This window comes from Octodon degus, unplaced genomic scaffold (genome assembly GCF_000260255.1).
Source record: "Octodon degus isolate 3935 unplaced genomic scaffold, OctDeg1.0 scaffold00015, whole genome shotgun sequence".
Classification (NCBI taxonomy): Eukaryota; Metazoa; Chordata; class Mammalia; order Rodentia; family Octodontidae; genus Octodon; species Octodon degus.
In genome coordinates this window covers 11,917,990-11,934,529 of record NW_004524591.1, presented here as the reverse complement: position 1 = coordinate 11,934,529, position 16,540 = coordinate 11,917,990, and the positions used below count along the sequence as shown (strand labels likewise).

General features: G+C 44.9%; 1 protein-coding gene across 1 annotated transcript in view; it reads left to right on the top strand.

Annotated features, from left to right (window-relative positions):
• Positions 1-15,841, top strand: part of Rapgef5 (Rap guanine nucleotide exchange factor 5) — a 234,306-nt gene extending 218,465 nt beyond the window's left edge. Inside the window, exons 24-27 of the mRNA XM_004626459.2 lie at positions 3,578-3,642; positions 7,715-7,769; positions 12,163-14,101; positions 14,290-15,841. Coding sequence (XP_004626516.2) covers positions 3,578-3,642; positions 7,715-7,769; positions 12,163-12,281 — 239 coding nt within the window. The 3' untranslated portion in view covers positions 12,282-14,101; positions 14,290-15,841. The remainder of the gene's footprint in view (positions 1-3,577; positions 3,643-7,714; positions 7,770-12,162; positions 14,102-14,289) is intronic.
• The last annotated feature ends 699 nt before the right edge of the window (positions 15,842-16,540 follow it).

The following is a 16,540-nucleotide window of genomic DNA, read 5'->3' as shown; positions in this document are numbered from 1 at the left end:
TCTCCCAAAATGTTCAGCGCAGTGAAGTGTTTCGCGCGTCTTCGTTGGATGCAATTTTCTGCTCTGCTGAGTTTATCTAGACTTTTTTGTTGGCAGCAAAACAAATTTGCCTTTTTTCTACTGAAACGCATTTAATCATTGCAAAAGAACAAGTAATAAATTAAGCACTTTTCTTTTCATTAGAAGTCTTCTTGAGTTTAAGCACTATTTATCTTAATTTTTAGTCTTGTAAAAATTAAACATCAGCTTCATTCTTTAAAGTTACCATTTTTGTCAGAAATCATTTCCAAAGCCAAATAGGATAAAAACTTTAAAGACAGATGATAGATATATAGATCCACATACAGATAATCTTGCCTGAGATGAGATACTGAGATATCTTGGGGAAAAATACACAATAATAACCCTTAGTTTTGTTTTGTTGAAGGGGTTGTTTTATGGGGTGGATTGGGAGATTAAGTTTGGAGGGTTGGGTTGATTTGGGTTGCTTTGGCTTTTTAAAACAAGGTCTCACTATGTAGTTCAGGCTGGTCTTCAACCCTTAGCCCATGCTGGCCTCAGAATCATGGCAATCCTCCTGCTTCAGCCTTCTGAGTGGTAATGTTATAGGCATGTACAAGTACCCCTGACGATTCATAGGTCTTCAAGTTGCATAATTATTTTTGAAGTTGTATTACACTATTTTAGAGCAACTAGCTGAATTTTTCATGAAACCTCTTATTGCTCCCTCTTTTTCATTTGTATTTTGAGTTTCTTTTAATTAGAAAACAGAACCACATTGAACTCTTTGGGAGTTTCAGAAGGATTGGGCCTCTCCTGTTTCGGTGACTGGAAAGTCAGTTCCCCTAAGCACATAGGTTATTGAGTCAGTGGATTACTTCAGAATCCTTTAGCCAGTGGTTCTCTTTCCCAGTTGAACGGTCTTGCTTATTGATGAGCTTTCCCCTGCGGTGGAGTGGCATCGGAAGGGGGTTAATGGGAAACTTTCAGGCAACATTGGGAAAGGTTCCTGCTAAGGAATGTGAGTCATGTGGAAGTAGTGTGTGCAATGGCTGTTCTTTTTGGAGACAGCAGTCCCTTGCATTGAGAGATCCAGAGGCTTTTGAGGAGTAACTGAATTCCTGTAGGGGTTGGCTGCATTTTAGAGTGAAGATTACTACTGCAGGTGTGTGGGTTGTTTGAAGGAAAAGAATGTTCTCTGTTTCTTCGTCTTCCGCTTGCCATGCCTTCATCCTGTAGTTCTATTTTATGAGGCGTTTCAAGAGTGCAGTTGTCTCCAGGTGAAAGGAGCTTTGCAAGTTACACCCCCAAAACATTTGTACGTTTGAATTTGGGGGGCCAACTTTCTCTTATTTTGCATTCCCTTCTCTTCACATACCTGCATGTAACAGCATCGAACATCAGTCTCCTGAAGCCTTTCGGCTTCCTTGGATTGCAGCCTGCATCCCCCATCTGCTCCCTGCTCTGCTCCTTCTTGCCTCACGCCCACAATGGCTTCAGTCCCACTCAGCCCTGGGTGTCAGGGAGCAGTGGTACCATCTCCTCCCTGAGGCCTTGGTAGTTATTAAGAGGGAATTTCCAGCAGGAGAAGAGATTTAAGGCAGGAGGGAAGATGTACAGGGAGTAGTGAGGGAAACACCTCAGTAGCTTGACTGTAACTGGCAGTAAGAAAAGTCTGTCTTTTTCTGTTTTCTTTTTCCTTGTGGCACTGGAGGTCAAACTTGGGGTCTTATACACACAGCAAGGCCATTACCTCTGTGCTTCATCTTCTGCCCATTCAAGTGCTTTACCTTGAGGTCCCTGGGAGGCCCCTAGAGGAAGTGCTGCCAGCCTCCCTGGGTTTGCATCCTGTCTGTGGCCTTGTAGCTGGGAGCAGGGGTCAGCTGTGGGCATCCTTTGTACCCCAGTTTCTTCCTATGCTTCCCCTTCCAGAGATGAAATGTGTTCATTCCGTCTCACGTTATTGTCACTGTCCTCATCATCACCTGTAGGAATGTAGGAGAGCAGGAACAGTGATAACCTTGTAGCCCTGGGGAAGGTTTGGCCCTTGTAGCTCTGAGAGGCATCTGCAGCCTGGACCTCTTGGGGAAGAAGTAGAGGGCCAGAGTCCAGGGTGTTCAGTGTAGTCAGAGTGGGCCTGGTATTCTACTGTACATGAAAGGTAAAAGCGAATTCCCTGGACTGCTGTTTTATAATTACTGTGCCATGGAAAGAAAGCTTACAGTTATTGGAAAAATTGTGAAAGCTAGTAACTAGTGTGTTAAAAGATCGTTTAGTTGGGAATGATTTAGCTGCTAGAACAACAGTTTAAAAGAAAAAAATAGGGGGAAAAAAGAGCCCATGAAAACATTACAAGCCATCCTGGAAGCTGTGTACAAGGATACCGTCGAGACAGAGTTGTACCACGCTCAGAGCTCGCTGGTCCAGTGTGCTGAGGGCAGATTCAAGAAGCACCTGCCTTTTAATATCTCCTGGGGATCCCCCGAACAAGTCTTCATGTAAATACAGTCTCTTTCTATTTATAGACGTTCCAGAGCTGTTATTCTCTCTCTTTTCAAAAAGATCATTTTAATGAGACTTTTGGAAATCATTCTTACTTGGTTGACCTTCCATGTTCATGAAGTAACATGAGTTCTTAGATGTCCTTTAATTTGTACTGTGTTTCGTGTTGTGATCCTCATCTGCAGGGCTTTCCTCAGACCCCGTAGGGATCCTCTGATCTCAGGCTGTGTACATAATTCTCGGAGCTTCTGGTGCTCTTTAATGCGTTTAATTTGCAAATCCCTGTCTTTTCGGTTTGTTTGTTTCTGTGGTCCTGGAGATGAGACTATGGGAGGACCCTGCCGGTGAGTGCCACCTCCCACTCCACTCTCACTTAGAACCTAGTGAGTCTGGAATCCCACTTCCCTTCCCTTCCTCCACCTGCACTTCATTCCGCTTTCCTTGTTTCGTTTTCATCATTGGTCCTTTCTTTCTATCCAGTCAGATAGAGCCAGAAATCTTGACCTTTTCAAACACACCCTTTTCATTTGCTTTTTTACTTTTTATGATGCTGGAGCTGGAACTTAGGGCCTCACACTTGGTAGGCGGGCACTGCACCACTGAAAAATTCCCACCCCTCACTCTGGTCAGGAATACACAACCAGGTACTGGCAAAGGATACCAGAAATTTAAATATAAACAGCTAAATCTGAGTCTTAACTGTCTTATTTAACATAAGCCCCATAAACCTTGTGAGGGATTTTTTTTTTCTTTTGAAAAGTGAATACATAAATATTAAAATCTTGTTGTTTATAAGTATTCATGTATGGATCAAATATGTTACAAAATAGCATTAATTTTTAAACAGTAGAGTCACTTCTCTGTAAGTGCAAAATTGTTCTTTCAGCAGTGTTACACTGTCGCCTCTCCCCGATCCCTGTATGAACCAGGCGTCTTCACATTAGGTTTTCTACAGATGCAGTTTCAAGTTGCCTTACCAAATGCATGGAATTGTTGGACTGTTTGTAGACTTCTTCAGCCTTAGTGCATGACCCATCCCTAATGGTATATCTATCTTTTTGTTTTTGATTTCCAGATGTAACTTTTATTCATGAAGGAAATAAAACATTTTTGGATAATCTTGTCAATTTTGAAAAGCTGGTATGTAAATTTTACTATTTCTCCTTTTTCTCACTGAAAAGAAAACATTACATTTGTCTTTCCTGCTCTAGTAAACTTTGACCTTTATCCTTTATCTCCTATAACCTTTATCTCCCCTGAACCAGAGCTTATGCTGTACGTTATGGATGCACAATATATCCCAATTAAAAATAAGTGGTCTAGCAAGGGCTTGAGAACCAGCTGCTATGGAATTGGGCCTTTCATTTTAAAACATGGCACTTCATTAGATGAACATCAGTGTCTGAGTGTCCTTCATGGAACCGGAAATAAACATGTAGGGCTCCCATCAGCAGTTGTAGTCACGACCGAGCCTTGCTGCTTTTTGAGGTACAGGCAAGAAAGTCCTCCAAGTACTGTGTCAGTTCCCTCTAATATGAGTCTTGGATTTCTGGGGTATGTGTGTGAGGGGAAGGGCTACCCTGTTACCAGCCCCTGACAAAAGGTCTCCTTGTTTGTGAGTGGGAGTCCCCTCTCAGTGCTCGTTATGGGTTCCTGAATAGCTTCTTCCTGAGTGACTTCCAGCACATCGCCAGGCCCTCTGTCCTCCAGTGGTCAGAGGACATCTTACATCCTTCCTCCTCTCTTTCTTTCTCACCCCTCTTGTGGTCTTTTCTGCTATCTACACCAATCCAGCAGAAGCCCTTTAATGGCAGCTTTTGTGTGCTAAGACCCCAGCGAACCACAGGGACTAAAAGCCTTAATGATCCTGGGTTGTCATGATACAGGAGTGCTCCAGAGAGCCCCATTGACCACAAGAGTGAATTTATCTGACAGGAATATTAGTGCCATAGATTAAATGTGCAGTCATGGTTCAGGGCGAGCCTGGTAGCCCTTCTCCAAGGGCCCTGACCTTTGAGCGACCTTTTCAGTAATGCAGATAGACTTGTGTGAACTCTCATTGACTGACCCCTGCTCCCCATGAGACTGGGTCAGGCCTTTGAGAGAAGGTTGATTGAGGCAGGGACCACAGACCATGACCAAGGAGCATGCTGGATGGATAGGCACCTGGGAGGGCTGGTGTCCGGCCTGTGCCTCATGAGTGCTCTTTTCTGATCGTCCGGTCAGCCTGCTGCACACAAGATAGCAGCACAGCTCCACACTCCCACACAGCTGGGTTCTGACGGGCGTCATGGAACACCTTGCTACAGCTCTCTTTCAGCCGCTCATCAGAACTTAGTAGTTTTCGATGCTACAGTCAACCACCACAGTCAGAAATGGATCGAGTGTTCCTTTCTCTGTGCTTCCGCGTGATCTCAGGGTCACAGGACACCCGTCAGCAGTGAAAGGCTGCAGTCAGGAGAATGCTCATCTCCAAGCCAGTTCATCTCTAGCATTGGCTATTAATGATGTATTTGCCATACAGCAAAGCTCCTGATCAGTAACATGCTTTGCCTGTTGGCCAGCACATCTGGTTTAGAGCACCCACTGAGCTCTGTGGTCAGTGGGGTTGTCATGCCAAATAGAATGCCTGAAACCTGGTCATTTTTCCCTCTGACCCAAAAGGGACCCGGGAAGCAACTCTACATTTTATAGCCAATTGCTACCTGTTCTAAGAGCAGACCGGTGGCTGAACTTCTTCAAGTGAGCCAGGGCTTTGAAGTTCATTCGTTCCCTTCAGATGGCATCACTAAAGTGAGAGAACAAACCCGTAGATCCTTGAATGAGAAAGAGCCTTAGAGGGATTTACTGCATCCTTCCTACTCTCTTTGTTTCTCACCCCTCCTGTGATCTTTTCTGCTTCCTACAACAATCCAGCAGAAGCCCTTTAATGGCAGCCTTCTTGTGCTATGACCCCAGCTAATCACAGTGACTAAGACAAAGCCTTAATGACACTTACTCCATTAGGGCCAATAATTGTGTCTTTAGTTTTTAAGAAAGTTTAAGGATGTAGCATGGGATAAGTAATATTCTATTTTAAATTCTTAGAAAATGGGCACAGTTCTGCATGCCTCACAGCACACACACATGCTACCAACAGACAGTTCCTGGCACATCCTTTATGACAGGAACAGATTTTGTGGTACCAGTGAGCTCCATGTCCTCAAGTCAGGTAGCACTTGAGACGCAGTGTGCCTCTTGGGCTGACCCCTTCTTACATGCAGAAGCCACGGGGCAGTTGGAATTTTTTCCTAAAGGACAAAAATCAACCTGATAGCATACCTAGACCTTTGGTACCCATGGCTGCTGGTGAAAGACACTGCCCTTCCTAGTAGAAGGAGTATTTTTAAGGACTATCTCTTAGCAAAGGAGAGGGTTTTGCTCAAGCTAAAACAGGATCATCTTTCACAATAATGAACCAATAAAACCTAAGTGAATTAACTTGTAAGAAGCCAATTCCTCATGATGGATATTAAGTTAAGCCAGCGAGCAGATGATTCAGTGTATTACCGTTATCTGGCTGACACAGGCCAACACATTAAATCAGACCACATGCAGATCCGAAGTGCTCATTTTCTAATAGGATTTCTATTGTTCCCTGGGCTGAGCTCCTTGCTGCCTCAGCACTCTGTTTCTACCTCAAACATTAAATGATGAAGAAACAAAAGATTCCTCCTTTTTGTCTCATCTCTCAGTATTACGAGTATCATCTTTTGCCATATCTCCCGTCTCTCGCTTCAGAAAGCCTAAAGATGAGAATCAGGACTCAGATTTCAGTGCCGCATTTGGTACTGGGCCTTACATCAGCTCAAGCCTTGCAAATGCACATGATAGAAATCAATGTGACGCCTCCACTTAAAGCGAGAAAACCGTCCTGGGAATCGGGTGAAATTTGGGGAAGGAAATGTAACAATGCATTTACACACACGTGAGTCAGGTCTCGTTTCCTTTGCCAGTGCCGCATGAGCTGCTGCTCTAATCACGGTCCCATTTCATTTTCCACTATTGAGTGGAAGTGCATTAGCAGTACAGTTCTGAGAACAATTCAATCAGTAGGCTATATTCAAATAACATTTCGGTCGTTCTTCTGGATTTTGAGCGAGAAATGTTTTAGTGTTAGCACTATATTTTCAGCAGCGCTTCATTGAGGGCTAGCCATGTGGAGGTGCTCTGTGTACACTGTATGCAGGCAGGACACCAGTGACACTGCCTCTTGGGGCCTTTGGAGGCCCGGATAATAAGAGATGTTCATTCTCCAGTAAGAGTATGACGTATGGATTTCTATACAGAATAATGTAGGGCATTATTTCAGATTCTCCCTGGGACTAGAACATGACAACACTATTTAGAGATTATTCTAGGCCTGTGTCAGAGGAACTATTGTAGATTGTGGCCTTTTCCAATGTGCCGTGTTTCCATTGCAGAAAACTAAAAATAGCAGAGACAGGTAGAAAACAAAGATACCGAAATAGGACGTGGTGGAGTTTTGTTAATAGCAACTGCAAATTGAGCGAGGCTTTTGCCTGGAGATCAGTGAAGATGTTAAACAAAGAAAATATTGAAGGCATTAAGAGGGACTATAAATTATAAACAGAAAATTACATGACAAAGATGTTGACGCTGTAGAAAACATTCATCTTTAATAAGCATCTTGCCTTCTGCCACCATTTGAGCCTTTGTAGCTCCACCTTCCAACCCCGTGCAGCAGGGCTATGTGAGGCTGTGTAGGACACATGGTAGGTGCTGGGTACCCTCTAGTGGTACCTGGTGGAGAGGAAAAGATAAGCCCTCTTGTCACTGCAGTGGTAGTGACAAGCCCAGCGCACACTGGAGAAAACAGTGAGCATCGGGCAAATGGAGCATCCCAACGCCCGAAGAGACATCCCAGAAAGGCTTCATTTTTTCACCATATGTTTTCCCATGGTTCATCTGTACCATTTGGGAGCCACTAGTTTTGCAGACAAGGACTAAAATATTCTCTATCATTCAAACACAACATAATCATTCAAATGTTGTGCTCTCCCAGTGTAGCTGATCCATTTACACCCAACTCTGATGTTAGACCATCCATCCATGGTCTTAGACTCTCCGTCCACCCCTGCAGCCAGGCTACTTCAGCAACACCCTAAGTGACCCCTCCTCCCACTGACGTGCTTCTTTTGTTGTCTTGCAGCACATGATTGCAGACACTGTACGAACCCTGAGACACTGCAGGACTAACCAATTTGGTGAGTAATTGAAGTCAGGTGTAGAGTGTAAATTGACTGCATATCAGGCCTGACTGTGACTGTGTCAAAAGTATTTGGTGGTAATAAATGTAAACGGCTTATAAAGTTTAGTGCATGTACAGGTGTTCGTATTGTATGCATATTGTAGATTCTCACTTTGTTTCCTCCCTGGGATGTTTGGGACTAGAGGAAGACAAGGCATGGCAGATCCTTTCCCCCTCATCGAAGCTGGTTTACTCTGTCCAGAGGGCCTTCAGACAGTTGGAGGCTCCTTGCCCCACCCCACCCCCAGAAAGTCTTGCTTTGCTTCCCCTGTATCTTAACTAACTGCTGAGTTTAGCAGAGTGAACCTAGCCCTGACCTCCTTACCCAGGGCCTTCCTGGAATAGGACTCTAGTCGTGTAAAAGTGTCCAAAGCAGCCTTTCCAGACTTCTCTCCTCTACAGCAAAACCTTCCTGTCTAGAGCTGCCTTTCCACTGAACACATACTTATCTTAGTACATGTGTGGGCTCCCCACAGAGATTATGCACGTAGGGATATTTGTTCCATTTTATATCTCAGCCATCCCTCACATTGTGTTTAAGTGGTGCCAGCGCATTGCAGGAAGGAAGGAAATGGACTGTGCTGAGCTGAAGGCGCTTTCTCGGGCAGTAGCTGTGAGGACAGTCCTAGCGAGTGGGCTTCTTAACCCTGTAGGTGCAGGAGAGAAAATTGAGGTGGTGAGAGGCTGAGTCACATGAACCAAGACGGCCTGACTCTCTCACCCTGACCTTGGCTTTACACGGGCAGATTATATAAATACAGAGACCATGAATGTAAAAATTTTAAAAGTAGGTACAGGAGTGTTCATAGAAAATCAAAGCCCCACCTCCCAAGGAAAGTGTTAGAAACTATTTGGTAGATGTTCTTTTTATTTTTGAGGGGAAGAGATTGGTTTTTCTGAGACAGGTCTTACATTGCAGTCCTGGCCTTAGACTCATTGTATAGCCCAGACTGGCTCCAGCTGGCAGCAGTTCTCTTGCCTCGGCCTTCCAAATGCTGGGATTCCAGGCATGTGTCACCATGTGCCCAGCTAGTGCACATTCTTTCTTTCTTTATTTTTTTTAATGTACTTGGTTGTTACAGGGTCTCACTACACAGCTCAGACTCAGAGTGGGATTACAGGCACGTGCCACTATGCCTGGACTTTGGCCAGCTCTGCCTACCCTGGGGGCAGGGCTGGCATGGCATATGGTGCCAGAGATTGAACCACAATCCCTGTGCTTGCCTAAGCTTGCCTAAGCAGGTGCTCTAGTCCGCTGAGCTATTGTACAGGCCCCTCAGTACACATTCTAAACCATTTTTACAATGGAATGCTGCTCTTGGCTGGCAATATTGTTTTTTCAAAAAGCAAATTAGGAACTCAACTTTTGTTTGCACTAAAATTTGTTTTTCAAAAGGAAAATTGTAAGTGCAGAACCTAATTTTTCTGAATAGTCACACCAATTTAACATCATTAACTATATACACAGAGAACTCTTAATTATGCAAGTACATTGCAATTGCAGTAGAAATAGTAATAAAATAGCATCATCATAGAAATTCATTCATCCAAATATGCAAGCATAATGTGGCTAATGAATATTTCTTTCATCTTTTTGGTGGTATTTAGCTAATTCTAAGACATTGACCTGTACTTAGCAAGAGGTGCCAGTTTATAAATGTTATATATGTTTCCAGTCTGGGCACAAAGCTGCGCTGGCTTGGTACGTGCTCCCCCTCCTACTCACCTACCTGGATGGCACTGTCCAATGGAGACATTTTAAAAACTATCAAAGCCAAGAATAGCTTCACATACCTGTTAACTCCGCACTCAGGAGGCCAAGGCAGAAGGATCACTGTGAGTTCAAGGCCAGCCTGAACTGTGTAGCAAAATCCTGTCTTTAAAAAAAAAAAAAAACCTGCCAAGGCAGTTTCTATTCACATATTTATATGCCTTAAACACTGGGTTGGAACTGAATTGTCTGAGTTGATTTTAATAGCTTGTCTAAGCTAATCAGCCAATGTCAACATTTGGGGTAAAATTATACTATGTTAATCAAGTCAGTCATAGCTTATAAAGTGCCGCACAGGGGTCAGGTGTCATTGTTAGGGACAGTCATTCTTCCATCTTTTTAACACTTTTTTTTTTCATCTCAAGATAAAGAGACATTTATTTAATTAGTTTCCGCCAATGTCCTGGATCATTTTGCTTCCTGTTAATTCCATCATGAAAATGAAATGGGATACAAAATGTTCTAAAGACTTTATTTTTCAAATAAAGTACCAAGACAATGAGACTCATATTTAGTGACTTTTAAACATTTTTTACCCTAACTTATAGTAATAAATACATTTTATACCAAAATCTGATACACATACACATGATAGTAGAAATTGCATGTTAACTTTACCGTAGGAATGTACTCTGATTATTTTCTTTCTCTCCCTTTCCTCCTCGTCTTCCTCCCGCTCCTCCTTCTTTTTTTTTTTTTTTTTTTTTTTTTTTTTTTTGTAGTTTGTTCTTGGTGTTTTTTTTGGTCTTGCCTTTAGCTGACTATGTAGCTCAGTCTGGCCTCAAACTTGCAGCAATCCTCCTGCCTCAGCCACCTAAATAGTAGGATTATAGATGCAAGCCACCATGCCTGCATGATATTTTCTTTCTGGACCATTTTATTTCACTGTATGTATCATTTTTAAAAAGTTATTTATATTTAGGTGTTCTGCAAAGACTCAGATGCTTATAGAAGGGTCTTTTGGGGGAGGTAATTGGGTCCTGGGTGCATGGTATTCATTGGTGGATTAGTCTGCTCATGACTGTATGGATACACGTGATGTTGCGAGGTCAGATTTAGTTGGAGGTGGTGGGTCATCTTTTTAACACTTACAAGATAACAGCAGTTTTATCTTTAGCATGTTTTCTAAACTGAAGTGAACTAAACCAAAAAAAGCAGACTCTCAGTGTCTTTCAGCCACAGCATTCTAGAATCATACAGCTTTCTGGTCCTGGTAAAACCTTTGACGCTTAGTACTTTTGCTCCCTGAAATCAGGAAGCCTTGCAATTAACACTAAGAGTTGCAAACCACTCACAACAGAAAAATCTTATTATTTCCATATAAAACATATGGGGGGCCCTCCCATTAGCTCAGTTGTTTAAGTGCCTGCTTAAACAAAGCAGTCAGTCTCTGGGAGCGGTGGTTCGATTCCCAGATACTCAAAGCAACCCAGACCAGCACTGGAGGCGATCTGGAGATGCAAAAAAAAAAAACAAAACAAAACAAAAAAAAACTCTTCCATATAAAACATATGTGTCACAGAAGAGGGGGAATAAAGGATTTTCACCTAAGGACCAGGGGGTATAGCTCAGGGGGAATCCCAAGTTCAATTCCCAGTACCAAAAAACAAAAAAGATTTTCACCTAGAGAAAAACACGCTGCAATAAAATGCCCAGCTTCCTGCAGTCCCCTCCCTTTGCTCAAGCCGAGCTCCAGTGTCACACCTGCCCATAATCCCACAAAGGAGGAGAATGCAGGGCCACCATGCCTCACGGCCACACTGTTGCCCTAGCGCTGTTAAACCAGTCTCCCCACATAGCAGCTTGCGTTGTCGCTGTCTCTTTGTGCCTGCTGTCCTGGCTTTGCCCGCTGCCCACGCACTGGAGCTCTGGTTTCTTATCTGACATATCCCTAGCGCAGCGCGTGTGTGTCCTTAGCACGCTCACACCTCTGCAGGCTCTCGGTTGTTTGACTGCCCTGGGTTTGTGTGTGGAAAGCTCCCTTACCTCACCCTTGTCTGGCAGATGCCCACCCATGCGCCTACCTCCTGTTCCCACTCTGCCTCTTAGCCAGCCCTTAGGTTCAGGTCTGTGGTGTCTGACTTTTAAATTTTTAAAATCTTCTTTTTCTCCAAAAAATAAGAATACCATGGAAGTGTAGGTAATCTAAAAAAAGAACAGCGAGGGGGGCTGGCTGTTGTGTTCATATGCTAACTAGACTGCCTGATTCTTGCAAATTCAAGGCAACATGAGTCTGTCCAAATGGGCAATTGTTGTGAAAGGCTGCACAGCTCAGGGGCTCAAACCTTGGATTCAGAAACCATAGGGCCTAGATTCAAATCCTGCGTGTGCTACATATGCGACTACTTACTGTCCTTTCTGTGGAGAGCAGCAGTGGCATGGCTTCCGAACAGCACTGGCAGGTAAGAAGTGCTGTCCAGCTGCCCAACCTTAGGAACCTGGCCTGAAGCATTTTTGATCTTAGACATGAACTCGGCTTCCAGGATTCCAACTGCTGAGGCGAGGTTCCTGGTACTTAGAAATAGCATCATTGCTCTCATGAGATTGATTTTTGGTCTTTCCTCCAAAATGTTAATAGGAAGTGACATGTCTCCAAAGGAGCACCAGGAGCTGAGGTCCTACGTCACCCACCTGTATGTCATCGACAGCCAGCAGGCCCTGTTCGAGCTCTCCCACAGGCTTGAGCCAAGGGCGTGAGGTGCCACCCGCCTCCTGAGACTGCTGCACTGAGCCACAGGAAGGTCTCTGCCCAGCGCATTGCTTCCTGTGAGAAAAGGAGTTGCTGAGTTTTATCAGCACACCACAAGACGTGCACGGGAAGGGCAGCCAGAGCGGGCTCAGGAAGTGATGTCAGCCGCCAGCAATGGGAGCGGCCCCTCCGCCGTGCTCTTGGAGTGAGAAGGAAGGAAGAGCTGGCAGCATTCTTGGAACAGAGCGGCCTGGTTTCTCACCCTCAGTTGCTGATCTGGTCCAGGTTTCAATTTAACATGTGCCAGCATCGACAGGAGAAAACGCAGCCTGACACACGGAGAACTGATACTTCGACGTGAGTGCGCCTGCAGGAGGAGGACATTAGCTGGCTGCCTGTAGGTCATCAGAGGACAGTGAACACCCGAAGACAGGGAGGGCACCCCTAGACATCCGGGCGGGGAGAGGCCTCGCCCAGCCAACTCTGGCATCACAAGAGCCACAGGAGTCTGGGGAGCTGTGGGCTGGCACCAGGCAGTGGTGCTCCACCGAGCAGATGCGCGACGCCAGGACACGCACGTCTGCATCCGCAGTCCTTGCAGTGTGTGCTTGCAGGTGAAGTAGCACCTGGACAGCTGATCTGCTCCTGTAGGCAGGTAGACTTGGTTGCTTTGCCAGTAGGGAACAGGGTAGTCTTTAGGCAGGTGACTCCTTGTTTAATAGCTGGGGGTTTCTTGTATGTTTGGAAGCAGGCTGGTTTTCACCAGACACAGTGTAATCTTCGGTAAGTGTACAGTGCCCGACGCGCTGCTCAGAAAACAGCTCATGGGGGTGAGGATTGCCAGGGTCTGCGCTCTGTGTCTGATGAAGTCCTAGCATTGCGCGGCCCTCGGGCAGGTGCGCTGCCACAGGACAGGGTGAGAACAGCCCGGTGAAGGAGAGCAGTTGTGTGTGTGAGGCACTGAGTGCTAACAAGAGCAAGGTAACAGGACAGTGGGGATTACCATGTGGGGCAAGGGGAGCATGCCCCGAAATAGCCAGGTGGCTGGCATATGGTGGAGACTCAGGAGTCCTGCAGTCTGCTTCCCACGCAAAGCAGGAAGTCTCGCTGTCATTTGCCTTTTTGCTTTTTTCCCCAAAGCCTCCACATTCCGAGTCTTTTTGATTCACATTTTTACAAACTGGGGGCTCCTCTAGCACATAAGACTTCTCACTCTTCTCATTGACTGGTTAGAGGGTTTCCCTTAACCCTCAGATGTACAAAAATTTAAATGAAATGAGACCAACTAGAGGAGGACAGAGCCATACAATCAGGAGAGATGTTGCTGATGCAAGCAAGCTATCAGAAGTCCTCCTCCAACACTACTGGGGACAGCAGGGGCTCATGGCACAACCACCTGTGCATGTGCCTCTTTCAAGCTGGCAACCAGGGTTTGACGGGTGTGATCACACAGGCCATTCTGACATTGTCTCTGGTTCATGTATTTACTTTAGATTCACATTGCATCATACAGAGCATTGCCTCCAAAGGACCGATTTCCCTTGGAAATTACTTCAGATGAGCACGTGCGGCTCAGACTCCAGTTCAGTGTGTACGCTGGGCCACACAAAGCCCCGTGTGCACTCTGTGAAATGCATTTTGGGTGGCCATTAGTGTGTCCTGCACACCATGAGTGGAAACGGGCTGGGAAAGAGTGGTGTTTCTTTTGCTTGAGAGTGAAAGAAAGAGAGGACTTTGTTTTACATTTGCTTTGCCATCCATGTCTTCTGACCACCTAAAACCTTTCAGTATTGCTGAAATTTAACAACTGTCTCTAAAGATCTCCCAGGTAGAGGGGCTGGTGAGATAGCTCAGTGGTCTAAAGCACCTACTTAGAACAAGCTTAGCAAAGCACAGGGACCGCGGTTCAATCCCCCAGCACCATATGCCAGCCAGGCCCACCCCCTGGTGGGCTGAGCTGGCCACACACACACACAAATAAAAATAAATAAATAAAATAAAATAAAGATCTCCCAGGTAGAATAGCAGGAACCAGAGTTTGCTATGCAGAAAGCTCTCCCTGTTGACCCAGGGTATGGCAGGACTTGTGCACACCTTGCTGGGGGATGGCCTCACACCCTGCCCAGATGTTCACCAAGGCCTCTGCAGAATGCACTTCTTTCTGACTGGAAGGGTGGATGGGCAGGTGCCTAAGCCTGTTCCCCGCTAGCCTTTGGGATTTTTATGATTGCAAAAAATCTCCATCTCTCCAGAAAATCTTCACCAAACAGGTTTGCAGGACACCTCTACATGGGCTCTTTCTCTTACAGCACAATTCCCCAGCAGTCTTGGGGGCTTTCAGATGCACTAGCATAGTGGCAGGCCAGCCCTGCCTAGAGTTGGTGCAGGATGGTAGAGCCCTTATTGCTGTTGACAAAGTTGCAACTTTTCTTTTCTTTCTTTTTTTTTTTTTTTTTTTCAATTACTAGGAACATTTGCAGATGTTCCATAGACTACCTGTTTTAAATTCACTCAGTTATAGGTTAAATAATTGGCAAGTGGTCATAGTCATGCATACTGTAAACTACATTCATTTTTTGTTAGTATCCTTAATTATGTTGAGAATGAATTCATTTTGCTAGATTGAGTACAGATTGCTGCATTCTCAAGCAGATAGCACAGCACATACATTAAATTTAGAAGCATGAGAATAAACATTGCATGTCTGTGTGGGAGAGAAACAGACACACGGGAGAGAAAGCGAAGACGACGCCTGACCCCAGAGCTGGCCTTTCACTGCTGCTGAACCCCAGCCCTGCTGCTGTGCTGCGACCAACACATACACTGCAAACCCTGACCTGTGTGGCACAACCACTCCAAGCTGCTCGGAAACAGCAAGCCCAAGTCGGCTGCAATGGTCCGACCCAAGATTTCATCTAAATTCTTCAAAGACATGTCCTTCAATTTCAGCCTGCTTGTTAGTGAGTAGGCCAGTTCTGCTTCAGAATGGTGGAAGAAAAACAGTTTTTAAAAATTGCCAAAAAGTTAGATGAAAATGTACTACTGTATAAAACAAAGCTGTACATACTAAACATTTTTTAGCAGAGTAATATTTATTTGCATAGCCTATTTATTGTATTCATATTATACTGTTGTTAAACACTGCAATGAAATTGATGAGCTCAAGCAAGGAATCTTGCCTTTTACTGTATCCCTGCTTAGGACAGCTATGACTTTGTCAGCTTGCATTAACAATTAGAAGATAGAAAACCCGCAGTCGGGGTGAGTACCTAACTTCTCAGGGACTACACTTTACACTTTTCAACCATTAAAAGAACTGGTAAATATGAAACATTTGTTGAATTACCAGAATTGCCACGAACAGTGTTTCTTTTTCTGATATTTCATGGTTTCTGCCTCTGTACATAGGACTCTGCTGTGTATTTATCAAAGCTAGCAAGCAATAATTTATATGTAAAAATGGCCAAGCAATATAAGGTTGAAACTTATATGAGTAACTGTTACTTTATCTTGTATTTTCGAGTGTTTTTTAATTGCCTTTCCAAATATAAGACTATGTTCAAGATAATCCTCAGGCCTTATCACTCCTTGATTTTCCAGTGATGCTCCGAGTCAAGTGGGCTGTGTTCCAGCAATGTGTGATGCTTGGTTTGGAAGCCAGAAGTCATTTGCTCACTGTAAGAGATACATGTGGGTGAGGATGGTCTCATGCAGCGCCAGGAGCCTGAGTACTTATCCCACTACCTGGTTGGTTGGTTTGATTGATTGATTGATTGATTGATTGATTGGACTGATTTGATACATCATCTTGCTATGCAGTTCAGACTTCTAGTGATCCTTCTGTCTCAGCATCCCCAGTACTGGGATTACAGGCATGTGCCACTATGCCTGGCTTCAGGGCCAGCACAGTGTACATGGGGCTCCAGGGCTGGCCCGGTATGCAGTACCAGGGATCGAACTTGGGTCTTTGCACTTGCCAGGCAGGCACTTAGACCGGGAGCTATCTCCCCAGGCCCTGCTACCTGTTGATCACCAGCCCTCAACTCCCTATGTTGGAGGTGACATCAGTGTTCTCATTCTGAGATGTAGGGAAATCCAGCTACCACCACTAACATCACCTCAGCCCACTTCAGTAGGGCCAGGAAGTAAGAGAAGCACCAGCCCAGGGGTGGATACTTGGGTCTCCATATGGCTGAGGATGATGGCTGTGGGTAAGCAGAGTGGAAAGTCAGGGTGCTGGTGAATCTCGGGCATGTGAAATACCACT